At 42.6% G+C, this 12,942-nt stretch overlaps 1 protein-coding gene across 3 annotated transcripts in view; it reads right to left on the bottom strand.

Moving 5' to 3' along the window:
• HERC2 (HECT and RLD domain containing E3 ubiquitin protein ligase 2) overlaps window positions 1-8,331 on the bottom strand; it is a 108,907-nt gene extending 100,576 nt beyond the window's left edge. For 2 of the 3 annotated variants that reach the window (XM_051806894.1, XM_051806896.1), the window contains exons 1-2: window positions 8,207-8,331; window positions 7,307-7,409 (exon numbers count right to left, since the gene is read on the bottom strand). In XM_051806894.1, the coding sequence (XP_051662854.1) occupies window positions 7,307-7,378 (72 nt within the window). In that variant the 5' untranslated portion in view covers window positions 7,379-7,409; window positions 8,207-8,331. The remainder of the gene's footprint in view (window positions 1-7,306; window positions 7,410-8,206) is intronic. The other variant, XM_051806895.1, reaches the window with a different exon arrangement.
• Between the last annotated feature and the right edge of the window lie 4,611 nt (window positions 8,332-12,942).

Raw genomic sequence — 12,942 nt, 5'->3', positions numbered from 1 at the left:
TACTGTTTTATTTCAGAAAATTTACTACTTTTGAAAGCATTCCTGCAAAGTAGAATCAAGAACTGTTTTCTCCACTTTAACCTCTAATCCTTTTACACAGTAAAAAGTTCACTCAACTCTTTCACACAACTAAAAACTTGGAAAGTAAACAAAATTTCTTCTGCATTGGGTTTGGTGTTCAAATTCTTATCAAAGTAATTTTCTTGGTATGTTGTATAAAGATAGAGGAACCACCAAGACTACAGGTCACAGAGAGTTCCACCTCCTTCTCCAAATACTTCATGTGGAAGCTTATCCCATAAGCAGCCTTCAGATAAACAATTTTGCCTTTACTCAGGTTGTAGTTAACATTTTGTCAGCAGTATGTGTGTTGGGGGAAGGGAAAAAGGAGACATGCTTGAAAGTAAAGGAACACTGGAGTTATTTTGCAGCAATAATCAAGGGAACCAACTGAAAGGATCACTAAGAAACAGTTCTTACAACCAATTCATCTGTCATAACTAAGGACAACTTAATAATCTACTCAACATTCAGCAAATAGATGCTATATGCTATACATGATAGTCAAAAATGAAAGAAAAGACTGAGTTCTAAAGTGATAAATTATTTAAGCAATTTTATTTTCATCATCTCAAAAATACACAGTCATAAGATTCACCACTCTCTTGAGAGAAATTTAACCTACAGAAATGGGGAGGCCAGAGGCTCATGCTGGCATCCAGAGGGACCTCAACAAGCTGGAGAAATGGGCTGAGAAGAACCTCATCAAGCTGAACAACAAGTGTGAAGTCCCACACCTGGGGAGAAACTGCCCCAGGCACCAGTACAGGCTGGAGGTAACTCAGGTGGAAAATGGTTTTGCAGACTAGAACCCAAGGGTCGTGGTGGGGACTGAGTTGAACATGAGCTACCAATGTGCCCTTGCCACAAAGAAGGTTAATGGGTATCATGGGCTGCATTAGGAAGAGTATTACCAGCAGATTTGGGGAGGTGATCCTTCCCCTCTACTCAGCACTGGTGAGGCCACATCTGGAGTGCTGGATCCAGTGCTGGGCTCCTTAGTGTGAGAAAACATGGACATACAGAAGGGAGTGCAACAAAAGGCCACAAAGATGATTAAGGGCATGGAACGTCTTTCTCATGAGAAAAGGCAGAGACAGCTGAGACTTTAGGCTTGAGAAGTCTTATGGGAAAAAAACTCATCAATATATATAAACATCTGAAGGGAAAGTGTAAACAAGAGGGAGCTAGGCTTCACCCAGTAGCACCCAGTGACAAGGACCATGGGAGTGGGCATACGCTGAAACACAGGAGGTTCCTTCTGACCACCAGGAAACACTTTCACATTGTGAGGGTGACCAAGCACTGGCACAGAGGGCCCAGGGAGGTTGTTTTAATATCCTGGAGATAGTCAAAAGACATTAGGACCTGGTCCTGGGCAATGGGCTCTGCTTGAGCAGGGGAGTTAGGCCAGCTGACCTACCAAAGTCCCTTCCAACCTCAACCATTTGGATCCTATGAAACTAGCAGTTGAAGATAACAGTAAGTCAAATGTATGGTAGAAAACTCGAATATCAGCTTTGACTACATAATCCTACTTTTCTTTCTTTCTACAGTATTTTTTCTTTCTACAGTATTTTATTACTATCTTAGCCAGAACAAGTATATATTACTTTTTTTTTTGCTCTCACCGATACCTCTTGCATTCAGTAATTTGTAAGGAGTCTATCAGCACATCCAAGCAGTCAGAGAGAACTAGAAATTTGTTCAGAACAAATTTAGAAAGTATCTCTCTGCCTTCTATTTTGCAAAAAAAAAAAAAATATGGCACTTCTTCCACTAAATTTTTTATTTAAAGTTCACAAGGTAATCCACAGTGAAGTGGAAGAGACAAAAAACGCATCTGGTGTCTTCACTGTTTCTGACGTACTTGAGTTGCAAGCACAAGAGCAGCAATCTCTGTTTTGTAAAGTCTAACACTCACTAGATTGCTTGATTTATGTGGACATCTTTCACTCTAATACCTTAGTAACTTTATTTGTGAATGTTTAAAGGGATGAACTTGACAAACTCAGTAAGCTAACAAATTAAAAGTCATTAAGTTTCACCGAACTTTTGCAACTGGCAACAGTACCAGAGATGTACTTTATGTAAATCTCTCTCTTAAGTCCCTGCTTGCCCTACCACCTACACGCTGGACAAGAGCGGTTCCATGCTCCACTACTACTATCCACTGCCTTGCAACTTTAGCCCATGTTCCTAATCCTCCTACTCATTCCCCATGCTCAAAATCTCCCTCATCCTTCCCATGGCATCTGTTAACCTCCTCTCAATTCCCATCTCCTATGCACCTCACTTTCACAAACCCCAAGCCTCTTCCACCATTTGTTGCACTTTCTCATTCCCAGAACACATCTCGATCTCTGCACTTGAAAGCCATGTATCTCACCAAATCCATACTTCCCCCACAGACCTAAGGCTCAGCCCTAGTTATCCCAAACCAAAAAGGTAAGGCCCTAAGTAGACTTTAAAGTGAATTTCTACTGTAAACTGGGCAGCCCCCACTCTAATCTTTTGTTAATCTCATCTCTGCAGTTAAACAGTAATTTATTCTGTCTAGTACAACATTTGATTAAGTCCAAGGGGTATCTAGTTTGGCTGCTGGCATATGCTGCTGCCATTCTCCAACAGGGTTGGCAGTGAAATTCCTGTCCATTCCCATCAACTCTAGACAATAAGACACCGGCATCGACATGGTATTTTAAAGAGTCCATTAAAAAACATTTCTCTTTAGAAATATAATAAAATTAAAAACAGCCCAGTAATAGCAAAGAAAATCACAGAACAGTACGTCCTTTCCCAAGTCTCTCTTTCATTTTTGCTTTTTTGAATCCATTCAACTCATGCTTCCTTTTTCATTGTTGTCTTTGTCAGTATTGTGTCCTAGCTTCCTTCCTTCCCTGCTGAATGAAGCATGTCCTGAAACCACAGCTGCTTATCACACCTATGCCAAGCACAGTGAACCATCATTAGATCTAAACATACTGCTCCAAAGCTCTGACAGCAAAGACAGAAAAGTTCAGCAGCCCCACATTTCTTCAATGGATTTGAGCATTAAACTAGAAAAGTCCCCATAGTAAGTCTGCTGGTCTTCCAGTTCAAAGAGTAGGATTTTCATAAAAATCAAAATGCTGAATGTAATTTTGAAGGGAAAGTAAGAAGATTTCAAACCAACGCAACTCTTAAAGGTGGATTTTTCATCTTAAAAAGCTCACTTTCATCATGGCAAAAGATGATGATAGAAATAGTCTGCCAACAATGAACTCAATGAAAACTGATGAAAATGCATCATGTTCCACTTGTAGACAGCTCTTGCACCTTCACTGTTGCCTAAAGTTTTTCTCCACACTACAGGAAAATGAAAGGTTTTCCCTCTAACTCCTGCTAGTAAGCACAATAGTTCTCCACAGGATCCAGAATAAGCAGCCTAATTAAACACCATTTGAACACACACATGCATCCCCTTAGCTCACAGCAATTCTAGTTTTCAGTCATTCATCCATCACTAATTAAAGGTCTCTGCATAAGATTCTAAATTAGTACAGTACATCTATTTAATCAGAATTATTTTAAGCACAGTTTGATTCTACAAACTGAGTATCTAGGTTTAAATAAACAACTTTAACCTCCCCTCTTTAAAATAAAAGGATGTCTTCCTTAGAAACAGTCATTAAAACAAAATCTCCTATTTCACACAGATTTTGCTATAAATGTGATGGTTTCTACTAGAAATAGTCATAATTAGGTAGGTGTTTTTAAATGTATTAATTCAAATCTAAATAAATAAATCAGAAATTGAAATTATATGCTGACTTTCCTAGTGACGTTAAACATGACACATGATAAAGTGACCTGTAGTAAAATCCACCTGTTTTATGACTTCACAGGATTATTTTATTAAGAGTGATGTTATACACACATATATTGATATACATCATTGGAGGCCGGATTACATATTGTACTACTGATGTTATCTTATATTCAGCTGATTTAATTTTTCAGCTGCTGTAACAGTTTGTGTTTTTTTCAGACAACACAGGACATCTTATTTTGCTCCACCAGGAAATTTAGAATTTCTAGTAAAACAATTGTTTCTAAGCATTTCAAAATTATACTAGTAACTGTGAATCATACAATCACAGGTCAAAAATCACAAACTTAATAAAAGGACACAGAATAGTCATGGGATAGGGTGGGTCTGGGTCTTTGTAGAGTATTTTGGCTTCCTAAAATAGTATTATTTAGTTTCAGATAAATTAATATAAGCAAAAAGCGTATTGTCAAGATACACTTCTATTAACATTTTGCACCACTTCAGTAAATCCTGCAGGCCAGGGGCTCACTGCTACTACAAAAGGGCTTGCACCTTTAACATTCTCTTAAGAACAGTAATAACATGCTACATCACACTGCCTTTGTTTCTTAGCAGTAACATCCCAAAACTGAGTAAGAACATTTAAATTTGGCCCGGACGGCAGCTGCAACAGTGACGCACACAGGTGATTAAACACAATCCATGCTACAATCCACGTATCATTCTTTCCTTATTATATTAATACCACTATATTATAGACTTATTAATGCACGCAGTACTAGAATATAGTGCATTACACTGTTAATGCAACAGCATCTTCAACTGAAACAAAAAGGAATACAATGATTTTCAGAGACATTTCACTGGCTTAATCCACAATAACTGCCAGTGAAGTCGAAAGAGCAAACTGTCCAGCAGCAGTGACAAAGAAAAAGGTAAGTCAGACTTTGTAGACCACCAGGACACCAAGTGAAACATTTTACTTCCAATTCTAGATATACACCCCAAATCTTGCTACAGCAAAGGTTAGTTTTAAAGACTTTGTATGTATAATTCTGTTTCTCCAAGAACTTTCACCTACTCATTCTTGGAATGATTTACAGTGAAAAGTTAAAAAAGCTGCAAACTGAAGAGTTTCAGGGTCCCATTCTAAACAATAATTTGTAGTCATTTAGTGTGTCTTCTTCAAACCCCTCATAGTACTGTGTTCATCTTTTCAACTCCTGCTGACAGTCTCTTGAACACCAGTAAGGCCCTTCTATGGTTGAGATGGCAAAAACATGAATGGTAGGAGATCTGCATATTCAGTACACATTGAACTCAAAGAATTAAGAGACAGGATTTATACCTATTAAAAAAATTCACATGCAGCTAGGTCATGCTAGTCAACCAGTAGCTAAAATAGCCAATCAAGTAATAGAAAAATTCTCCAGAGCCAAAAACCCCTTGACAGAAGACATCTGCCATTTAATACATTAAAAAGATGCAATTCAAGGCTCACATGCAGATTTTTCAAAATACCAAATACATACATCCAAGTAAGAGTTCTGTGATAAGGACCTGTGTAATACCAAAAAACAGTTAATCTAGTAAGAAAATGATATTATACCCAGGCAGCCTGGGTATTCTTCAGATTCCAGAAAAGTGATGTTTGTGTCCAGCAGATTACAAACAATTACTGTTATTTCATTAATCTCATTATTTTGATTACAGCTTGATTAGAAGAAAACAAAGGGAGTACCCTGACAATTAGAGTCTAACTTGTAATTACTCATAAAGAACTCTTATAAGTAAGAGCATTTATTCATAGAACTGTGTTACAAATTAAGACTTTTATTATTAAAATGCATTATTAGAACACATTAACTCATTAAAAACAAATATTTCATTGCATTTATACACACAACTAAAAATAACTGTTAGAAGTTTGAATGACAATTGAAAAAGTTTACATGACAAAGGGATGCAGAAAAAAGATACTATGAATAAGAGGAAAAATCTGACAAATCACATGAATAGTCAGATTTTTCACCCCATATAATACAGAAGAAAAACAGGCAACACATAGTCAGCAGCTGTTACAAACAAAGGTTGTCACTTTTTCAACTAAAATTTTCCTGTATTCAACAATCACTGAAGCAATATATTTGTTATCTAGAAGCTACCCTCTTGGAAACAAAAAAATATTTCCATATTTCTTAATAAGCTTATCTCCAAAACATCTTTTACTGTGCTTATTTACCACATCAGACAAAACATCTGACTTTAGATCAAAACTTTTACTTTTGTAAGAACAGAAGATGAAAATAGAACCAATCTAGCCAAATCAAGAGCAAGCCCTGTCATTTTATAACATTTACATACAAGACCTAGTAAATAATGTAACCTCTTAGGCTATATCTGTCACTTCTGATTCCAATTTAGCTTCTTTGATGTAAAATACTGGAGAAAGACTGCTTTCAAATCACAACTGCATGGGGAAAAATCCTTGTCTAACCACATGAACAGCTCAACTCAACCATTCAGACTATCAGTACATATCTGGGATAAAGTCACAACGACAGAATTTTTGAGAAATTTTCAGTAGCACTATTATTAACTGTAACAAAGGAATAACACTGACTGGCACATCCCAACAAGAATTTCAGAGTTTTGAGCAGGAACTTGCACAGTTATTCAAGGTAAGGGATCTATATGCAACATCTGGGGAAAGGAAGATGAGGAGACAAGGACTTAATCTAGTTACTCATTTCATCTAAAACAAATATAACTGACCCAAAGCACTCTATTTCTCTGTATTTTCCACTTGTCAAACCTGATTTTGGAAAACTCCCTTATGCAAGTTGTATGATACAATCAACAGATCATCTTCTAAGACAAAAGAAAACTTTCACCAAACACTGGTACATTTCAAAGACCACTTCCATTTCAGCCACGTATCTTTGACACAAAATTAATTCCCTTCAAAAAGGAGCAAATTCAAAAGGATGCCTCTACCGATCATATAAACAGAGCTACAGTTAAAGCTAATTTGAATTCTTGAAAACAATTTCCATCACCTTTCGCTTCAGTTCTCCCGTGCATTAAAGCTGCTATGCAGGCAAGACATTTAGCAACAGCCTAAATGAAGAATTTATAGTTCTATCAGAAATGCCACATACTTAACTAAGGGTTTTGACACTGTGCAAAGATAACATACATATGTAGCCCAGCTTGTTTCAAAGCAGAAGGGACTGAACTGACAATGATCTATTTGCAGCTCAAAATAAGTTCTTCAAAATGTTTCTTCAAAACCAGCTTTAAATCTGTGTAGTCAGAAAACCCCATACACTAACTCAAGAGCAATCTTCTATTCGTCAGCTTTTCAGACTAAAAGCATCCTTGATCTGCACCTGAAAGGTCACGATGCAATACGACCATCAAACTTCTTACCTGCAAGTCTGTCTTCAACCATTTGGAGTCAAATCTTGCTTGAGCAGACAGACAAAAAGAATCAGAAGACATGTTTCCTTCTTCAGCCTTCTCTCCAGGCTGGCTGAGCAGCCCAACCGGCCACAGAATGAGGGGAAAAAAAAAAACAACACAATCTAGCACATGAAGTAAACCACACAAGGTTATTTTTGTCCAGACTAGGATGGCTTCCACTTGATCTTTAAAAATGTATCATGAAGAAGGACCTCCCTCGCTTACATCCCCTGAATTTGCACGGGGAGAGGAACACGCATTAAGAACACTATCTGAACCCAGAAAAACGCCTTCACTTCCCTTCCCTATCACACCCGTGGGAAGAAAGCCTCCCTTCTGCTGCACTGAGCCACACCAGAGGCCTTAACGCTGCCCCTCAGCCCCGTAAGTGGTGCATGAAATAAATAATTGATCGCAGATTACGCAAGCCGCAGGCCAACATAAAGCGATTATCAGGGTCACCCGCACCCCCTCCTCCCCGCTGGCAGCCCAGGCCCGGGGGCTGCCCCTCTCCCGGGAGCATCCCATCCCAAACCACCCGCTGCGTTCACGTCCCGCTATCACCGCCCCTGACGGGGCCAGCCGCTGCTTTCCCCCACCTCGGCCAGCCCGGGGAGGGGGCGGCGGGGCGGGGGTCGCCGGGAACTCGAGCGGGAGGAGCGGGGAAAGCCCCGCCCGGGCAGGGGTCGCCGCACACGGCGCGGGGGCCGCTCCTCCCCTTCCCTCCCCTCCTGGGATGCGGAGCGGAGGCCGCTCTCCCCGCGCCGCCCGCCCGCCCACCACCGCTCCGCGGGGCGGGGGCACTGCCGCCCTCTCCTCCCCGCTCCCCGCCGAGCCCGACCGAGCTGTCGGGGCTCTCACACTCACCGGGCAGCTGCGGCGATGGCGATGGCGACGGCTCCTCGCGTCGCTACACCGCCGCCCGCTCGGCCCCGGGTAATCCTCGCCCCTCCTTCCCTCGCCCGCCCGCCCCCCACCCCTCCGCCGGCGGAGCCGCTCGCCGGTCCCTCCTTCGCTACTGGAGACGGGCTAAGCTCGGCTCCTGGTACGCCCGCGGAGCGCTCTACCAATCGGGAGAGCAGCGGGAGGCGGGACATCCTGTCCCGCAGCGGGGAGGGGAGGGGAACGGGGCAGGGGCGGGCGGAGCCGCGCCGGTAATAACGGAGACCAGAACCTACTCGTAGCTGGAATGCTATAAGAGATTAAACAAACAAACAAACAGAAAAACACACAAAAAAGATGTTTTGGGTTGCTTAAGTAAGTGAGGGGCCATCTGCAAACTGTACTGTTGACTGTTGATTTCTCAAAGAAGGAAGCTTTCAAGTAGGTCAGAGGAGTAAGGTCATTAACGAGGAGTAGCTCGGAGGCAAACAAAATGACAGAATCACAGAATGGGTAAGGTTGGAAGGGACCACAGTGGGGCATCTGGTCCAACCTCCCTGCTCAAGCAGGGTCATCCTAGAGCACATGACACAGGATTCTCTTTCTCTCTCTCTGGAGACATTCAAAACCCACCTTGACATGTTCCTGTGTAACCTTCTCTAGGTGACCCTGCCTTGGCAGGGTGGTTGGACTAGATGATCACTAGAGGTCTCTTCCAACCCTTCCAATTCTGTGAATCTGTGATTCTGTGTCCAGATGGTTCTTGAATATCTCCAGGGAGAGAGAATTCACTGCCTCTCTGGGTGATCTGTTCCAGTGCTCGACCACCCACACAGTAAAGAAATTCTTCCTCATATTCAGGTGGAACTCCTGTGCATCAGTTTCTGCCCATTTCCTCTTGTCCTATTGCTTGGCAAATCGAAGAAGAGCCCGGCTCCATCCTCTTGGCACCCTCCCTACAGATACATATATCTGTTGATGATGTTCCCTCTCAGTTGTCTCAATCCAGCCTCAGAGCGTTGAGTAGAGGGGCAGGATCCCCTCACTCAACCTGCTGGCAATTCTCTTCCTGGTGTACCCCAGGATACCATTGGCCTTGGCTCCAAGGACACACTGCTGGCTCACGGATAGCTTTGTTGTCCAGCAGGACCCCCAGGTCTTTCTCCACGGATCTGCTTTCCAGCAGGTCAGCCTGTACAGGTGCCAGGGGTTATTCTTCCTCAGGTGCAGGACCCTGCACTTGCCTTTGTTGAATTTCAGACAGTTCTCTGCCCATCTCTCCAATCTGTTGAGGTCCTTCTGAAGGACTGCACAGTACTCTGAGGTATTGGCCCCTTCTCCCAGTTTTGTATTGTCAGCAAACTTGCAGAGGAAGCATCTGCCCCTTCGTCCAAGTCACTGATGAATAAATTAAACAATACTGAGCCCAACATTGAACCTTGGGGGACACCACTAATGACAGGCCTCCAACCATGCCATGGGATGCCCTCTGGGATCTGCCAGTTCTCAGTCAACTTCACTGTCCACTCATTCTGGACACAGGACACAATTCCTGAGTTTGCCTATGAGGATGATGCAAGAGACAGTGCTGAAAGCCTTGTTGAAGTCGAGGTAGACAACAACCACTGCCCTCCCCTCATCCATCCAGGTAGTTGTTTCATCATAGAAGGCAATCAGGTTGGTCAAGCATGACTTACCTTTAGTGAATCCATGGTGACTACTCCTGATCTCCCATTTGTCATCCATGTGGATAGAGATGACCTCCAGAATGAGATGCTCTATCACCTTTCCAGGGATTGAGGTGAGTCTGACTGGCCAGTAGTTCCATGGGTCCTCCTTCTTGTCCATTTTGAAGACCAGTGTGACATTTCCTTTCTTCCAGTCCTCAGGCACCTCTCCTGATTGCCATGACCTTTCAAAGATGATTGTGAGCTGATGTGCCAGCTCCCTCAGCACTTGTGGATGCGTCCCCTCAGGGCCCATGGATTTGTGGATGTCAAGATTGCCTAAGTGTTCTCTAACTCAATCCTCCTTGAGCAAGGGTAAGTCTTCCTTCCAACACTCCTTTGCCCTGGTCCTTTATCCTTCCAACACTCCTGATCTCCGGGGCCAGAGATTCTTGAGGGCTGATTTTGTCAGTGAAAACCAATGCAAAGAAGGCATTCTGTAACTCTGCCGCCTTTGCATCTTCTGTTATCAGGGAAAGAGTAGAGGCTGGAAACAGTAAAGTGATGCCACTACTTGTGAAGGAAGAAGGATTCTGGGAAATAAAGCAGGGACTTGCTAATAGCAGGCAGTGACAGGAATTTGGAGGCAAATGCTGACTGATTACCTGAGGGAGAAACTGCTCTGAGGCAAATAATCATCCTTCAGCATAACTTTGTTGGGGATGTATATCAGTAGCTTGAAATTCAAATTAAACAAAAGTCAAGCTTCTCACAATACTTAGACTCCTGTTCTCTTGCTGCTAAGGAATTAGGAATGTAGGAGCAAGACTTGGCAGATGGGACCATTATTGGGTTTGGCCAACATGAAGCCACAGACTGAATGTCAATGAAATGCTAACAGAACTGAGACCATTTGCTGGCATTTAGGCAAAGGTACACAACATTTAGTTGTTCTTATGTAAGAAGCATTGTAATAAAACAGTGGATTTGATTCTCCAGCGTTCATTTTCAAAGTAACAAATGCAACCGTGACCTAACTGGTTAGCTTGTTACTTACCACAGACCTCTCTTGGATCAAGATATAGTAGGCACTTGAAGTAAAATACTGTACAAAATTTCTGAAGTGCCTGAAAATTTATATAAAAATACAGAAATACAAAATTTCCTAAAGTTACTCCTAGAAACTTTAAAATATGAGCCTTCAAAACCAAAAGTAGTTCCCTTTGAAAAATTTTCCCAAATGCCTACACGTTAAAAGCTTTAAGTTGAGGAGACTGGAAATATTGTCATGCGTATCATATTGTGTCTATTCTGACTAGTGCGTGGCTGAGCAAGAACTAGCACACCAGGATGGGAAATATTTTAGTCTTTGCTTCCCTGGCAGACTGAAAATATAAGAAAGTAGTCATATTGACATATTCTATATAGGGATAAAGACTGCTTTGACATGTAAGGATTAAGGGACAAACAAACAAAGTGGATATTGTCATGCAAGTCTACTATAGGCCAGCCATCCAGGATGACTACACTAATGAATTATTCTTTAAGGAACTAAGGGACACCTCTAAATCAACCACCCTTGTCCTTAGGAGGAACTTCAACTTGCCAGATGTTAACTGGACCACAGAGCTGATACAAACAGGTCCAGAAGATTCCTAAAGCACTTTTTGTTACAGGTACTAAGGGAGCCGAATAGGAAAGGTGCTCTCCTTGATCTTTTTGCTTGTTAAGTAAGAGGGTATTGTGAGTGGAGTGACGAATGGTGGCCATCTTGGCCAACCTCAAAACAATTGAGTTTAAAATCTCTGTTGACAGGAGGAAGAGAGCCAGAAAAACTTCAACTCCTGATATGAAGAGAGCAGGCTTCAGGCTGCTCAGGGAACTAGTTAGCAAGGTCCCCTGGGAAATTACTTTTCAAGGTGCAGAGGTCCATCAGTGTTCTCCCAATTTTCAAGAAAGGTAAGAGGGATGGCCCTGGTAACTACAGGCCTGTCAATTTCTTCTGTGTCTGTGCATCATTCAGCTGGATAAACCCATGCAATGGGTGAGCAACTGGCTCATGGGTCAGGCACAAAGGGTTATAGTAAATGGGGTTGCAGCAGGCTGGTGACTGGTCACTAGTGGAGTTTGGCATGGCTTCGTTTTAGGGCCAGTGCTCTTCACAATCTTCATAAAGGACTTGGAGCTGTTGGCTCCTTCAGAGAGGTCCCACAGAGAGGCCTAGACAAATCAGAGGGCTGGGCAATCACCAACCATAGTAAGTTGAACAAGGGAAAGTGCTGGATTCTGCACCTGGGATGGGGCAACCCTGGGTGTACAGTGCAAACTGAGGAATGAGACACTGGACAGCAGCACCACAGAAAGGGACGTGGGGGTTGATGGCAAGTAGAACACGAGTCAGCAGTGCCCTGGTATCCAGGAGGGCCAATCAGGCAAAGCACTGCCAGTTGTTCGAGGGAGATGATTGTCCCATTCTACTCTGCCTCACCTCAAGTCCTGTGTGCAGTTGTGACATCCTGGACACTAATTAGAGGTTATAACAAACCAAAAGGCTTTTAAAAAGTCTTAAATAAAAATGTAACTGCTCTGGGCAGTTTACAGCTTAATCTGGAGCGCAACAGCAGTCCTGTGTGCAGTTTTGGGCACCACAATACAAGAAAGATATAAAGCTGTTAGAGAGTGTCCAAAGGAGGGTAAGAAACATGGTGAAGAGCCTTGAGGGGAAACCTTGAGCCTTGAGGGGCACTTGGTCTGTTCAGACTGAGGGGAGACCTCATTGCAGTTACAACTTCCTCGTGAGTGAAAACAGAGGGGCAGGCACTGATCTCTTTTCTTTGGTGACCAGTGACAGGACCCAAGGAAATGGCATGAAGCTGTGTGGAGGAGCTTATGTTGGATATTAGGAAAAGATTCTTCACCCAAAGAATGGTTGGATTCCAAGCCTGATAGAGTTCAAGAAGCCTTTGAAGGACACTCTCAGGCACATGGTGTGATTCTTGGGCTATCCTGTGCAGGGCCAGGGATTGGACTTGATAATGCATGTGGGTCCCGTCC

Source organism: Manacus candei, unplaced genomic scaffold (genome assembly GCF_025592945.1).
Source record: "Manacus candei isolate 608988 ecotype Guabito, Panama unplaced genomic scaffold, ASM2559294v1 h1tg000069l, whole genome shotgun sequence".
NCBI lineage: Eukaryota > Metazoa > Chordata > Aves > Passeriformes > Pipridae > Manacus > Manacus candei.
Note: the sequence above shows the minus strand (reverse complement) of the source record. Positions and strands in the feature narration are given on the sequence as shown.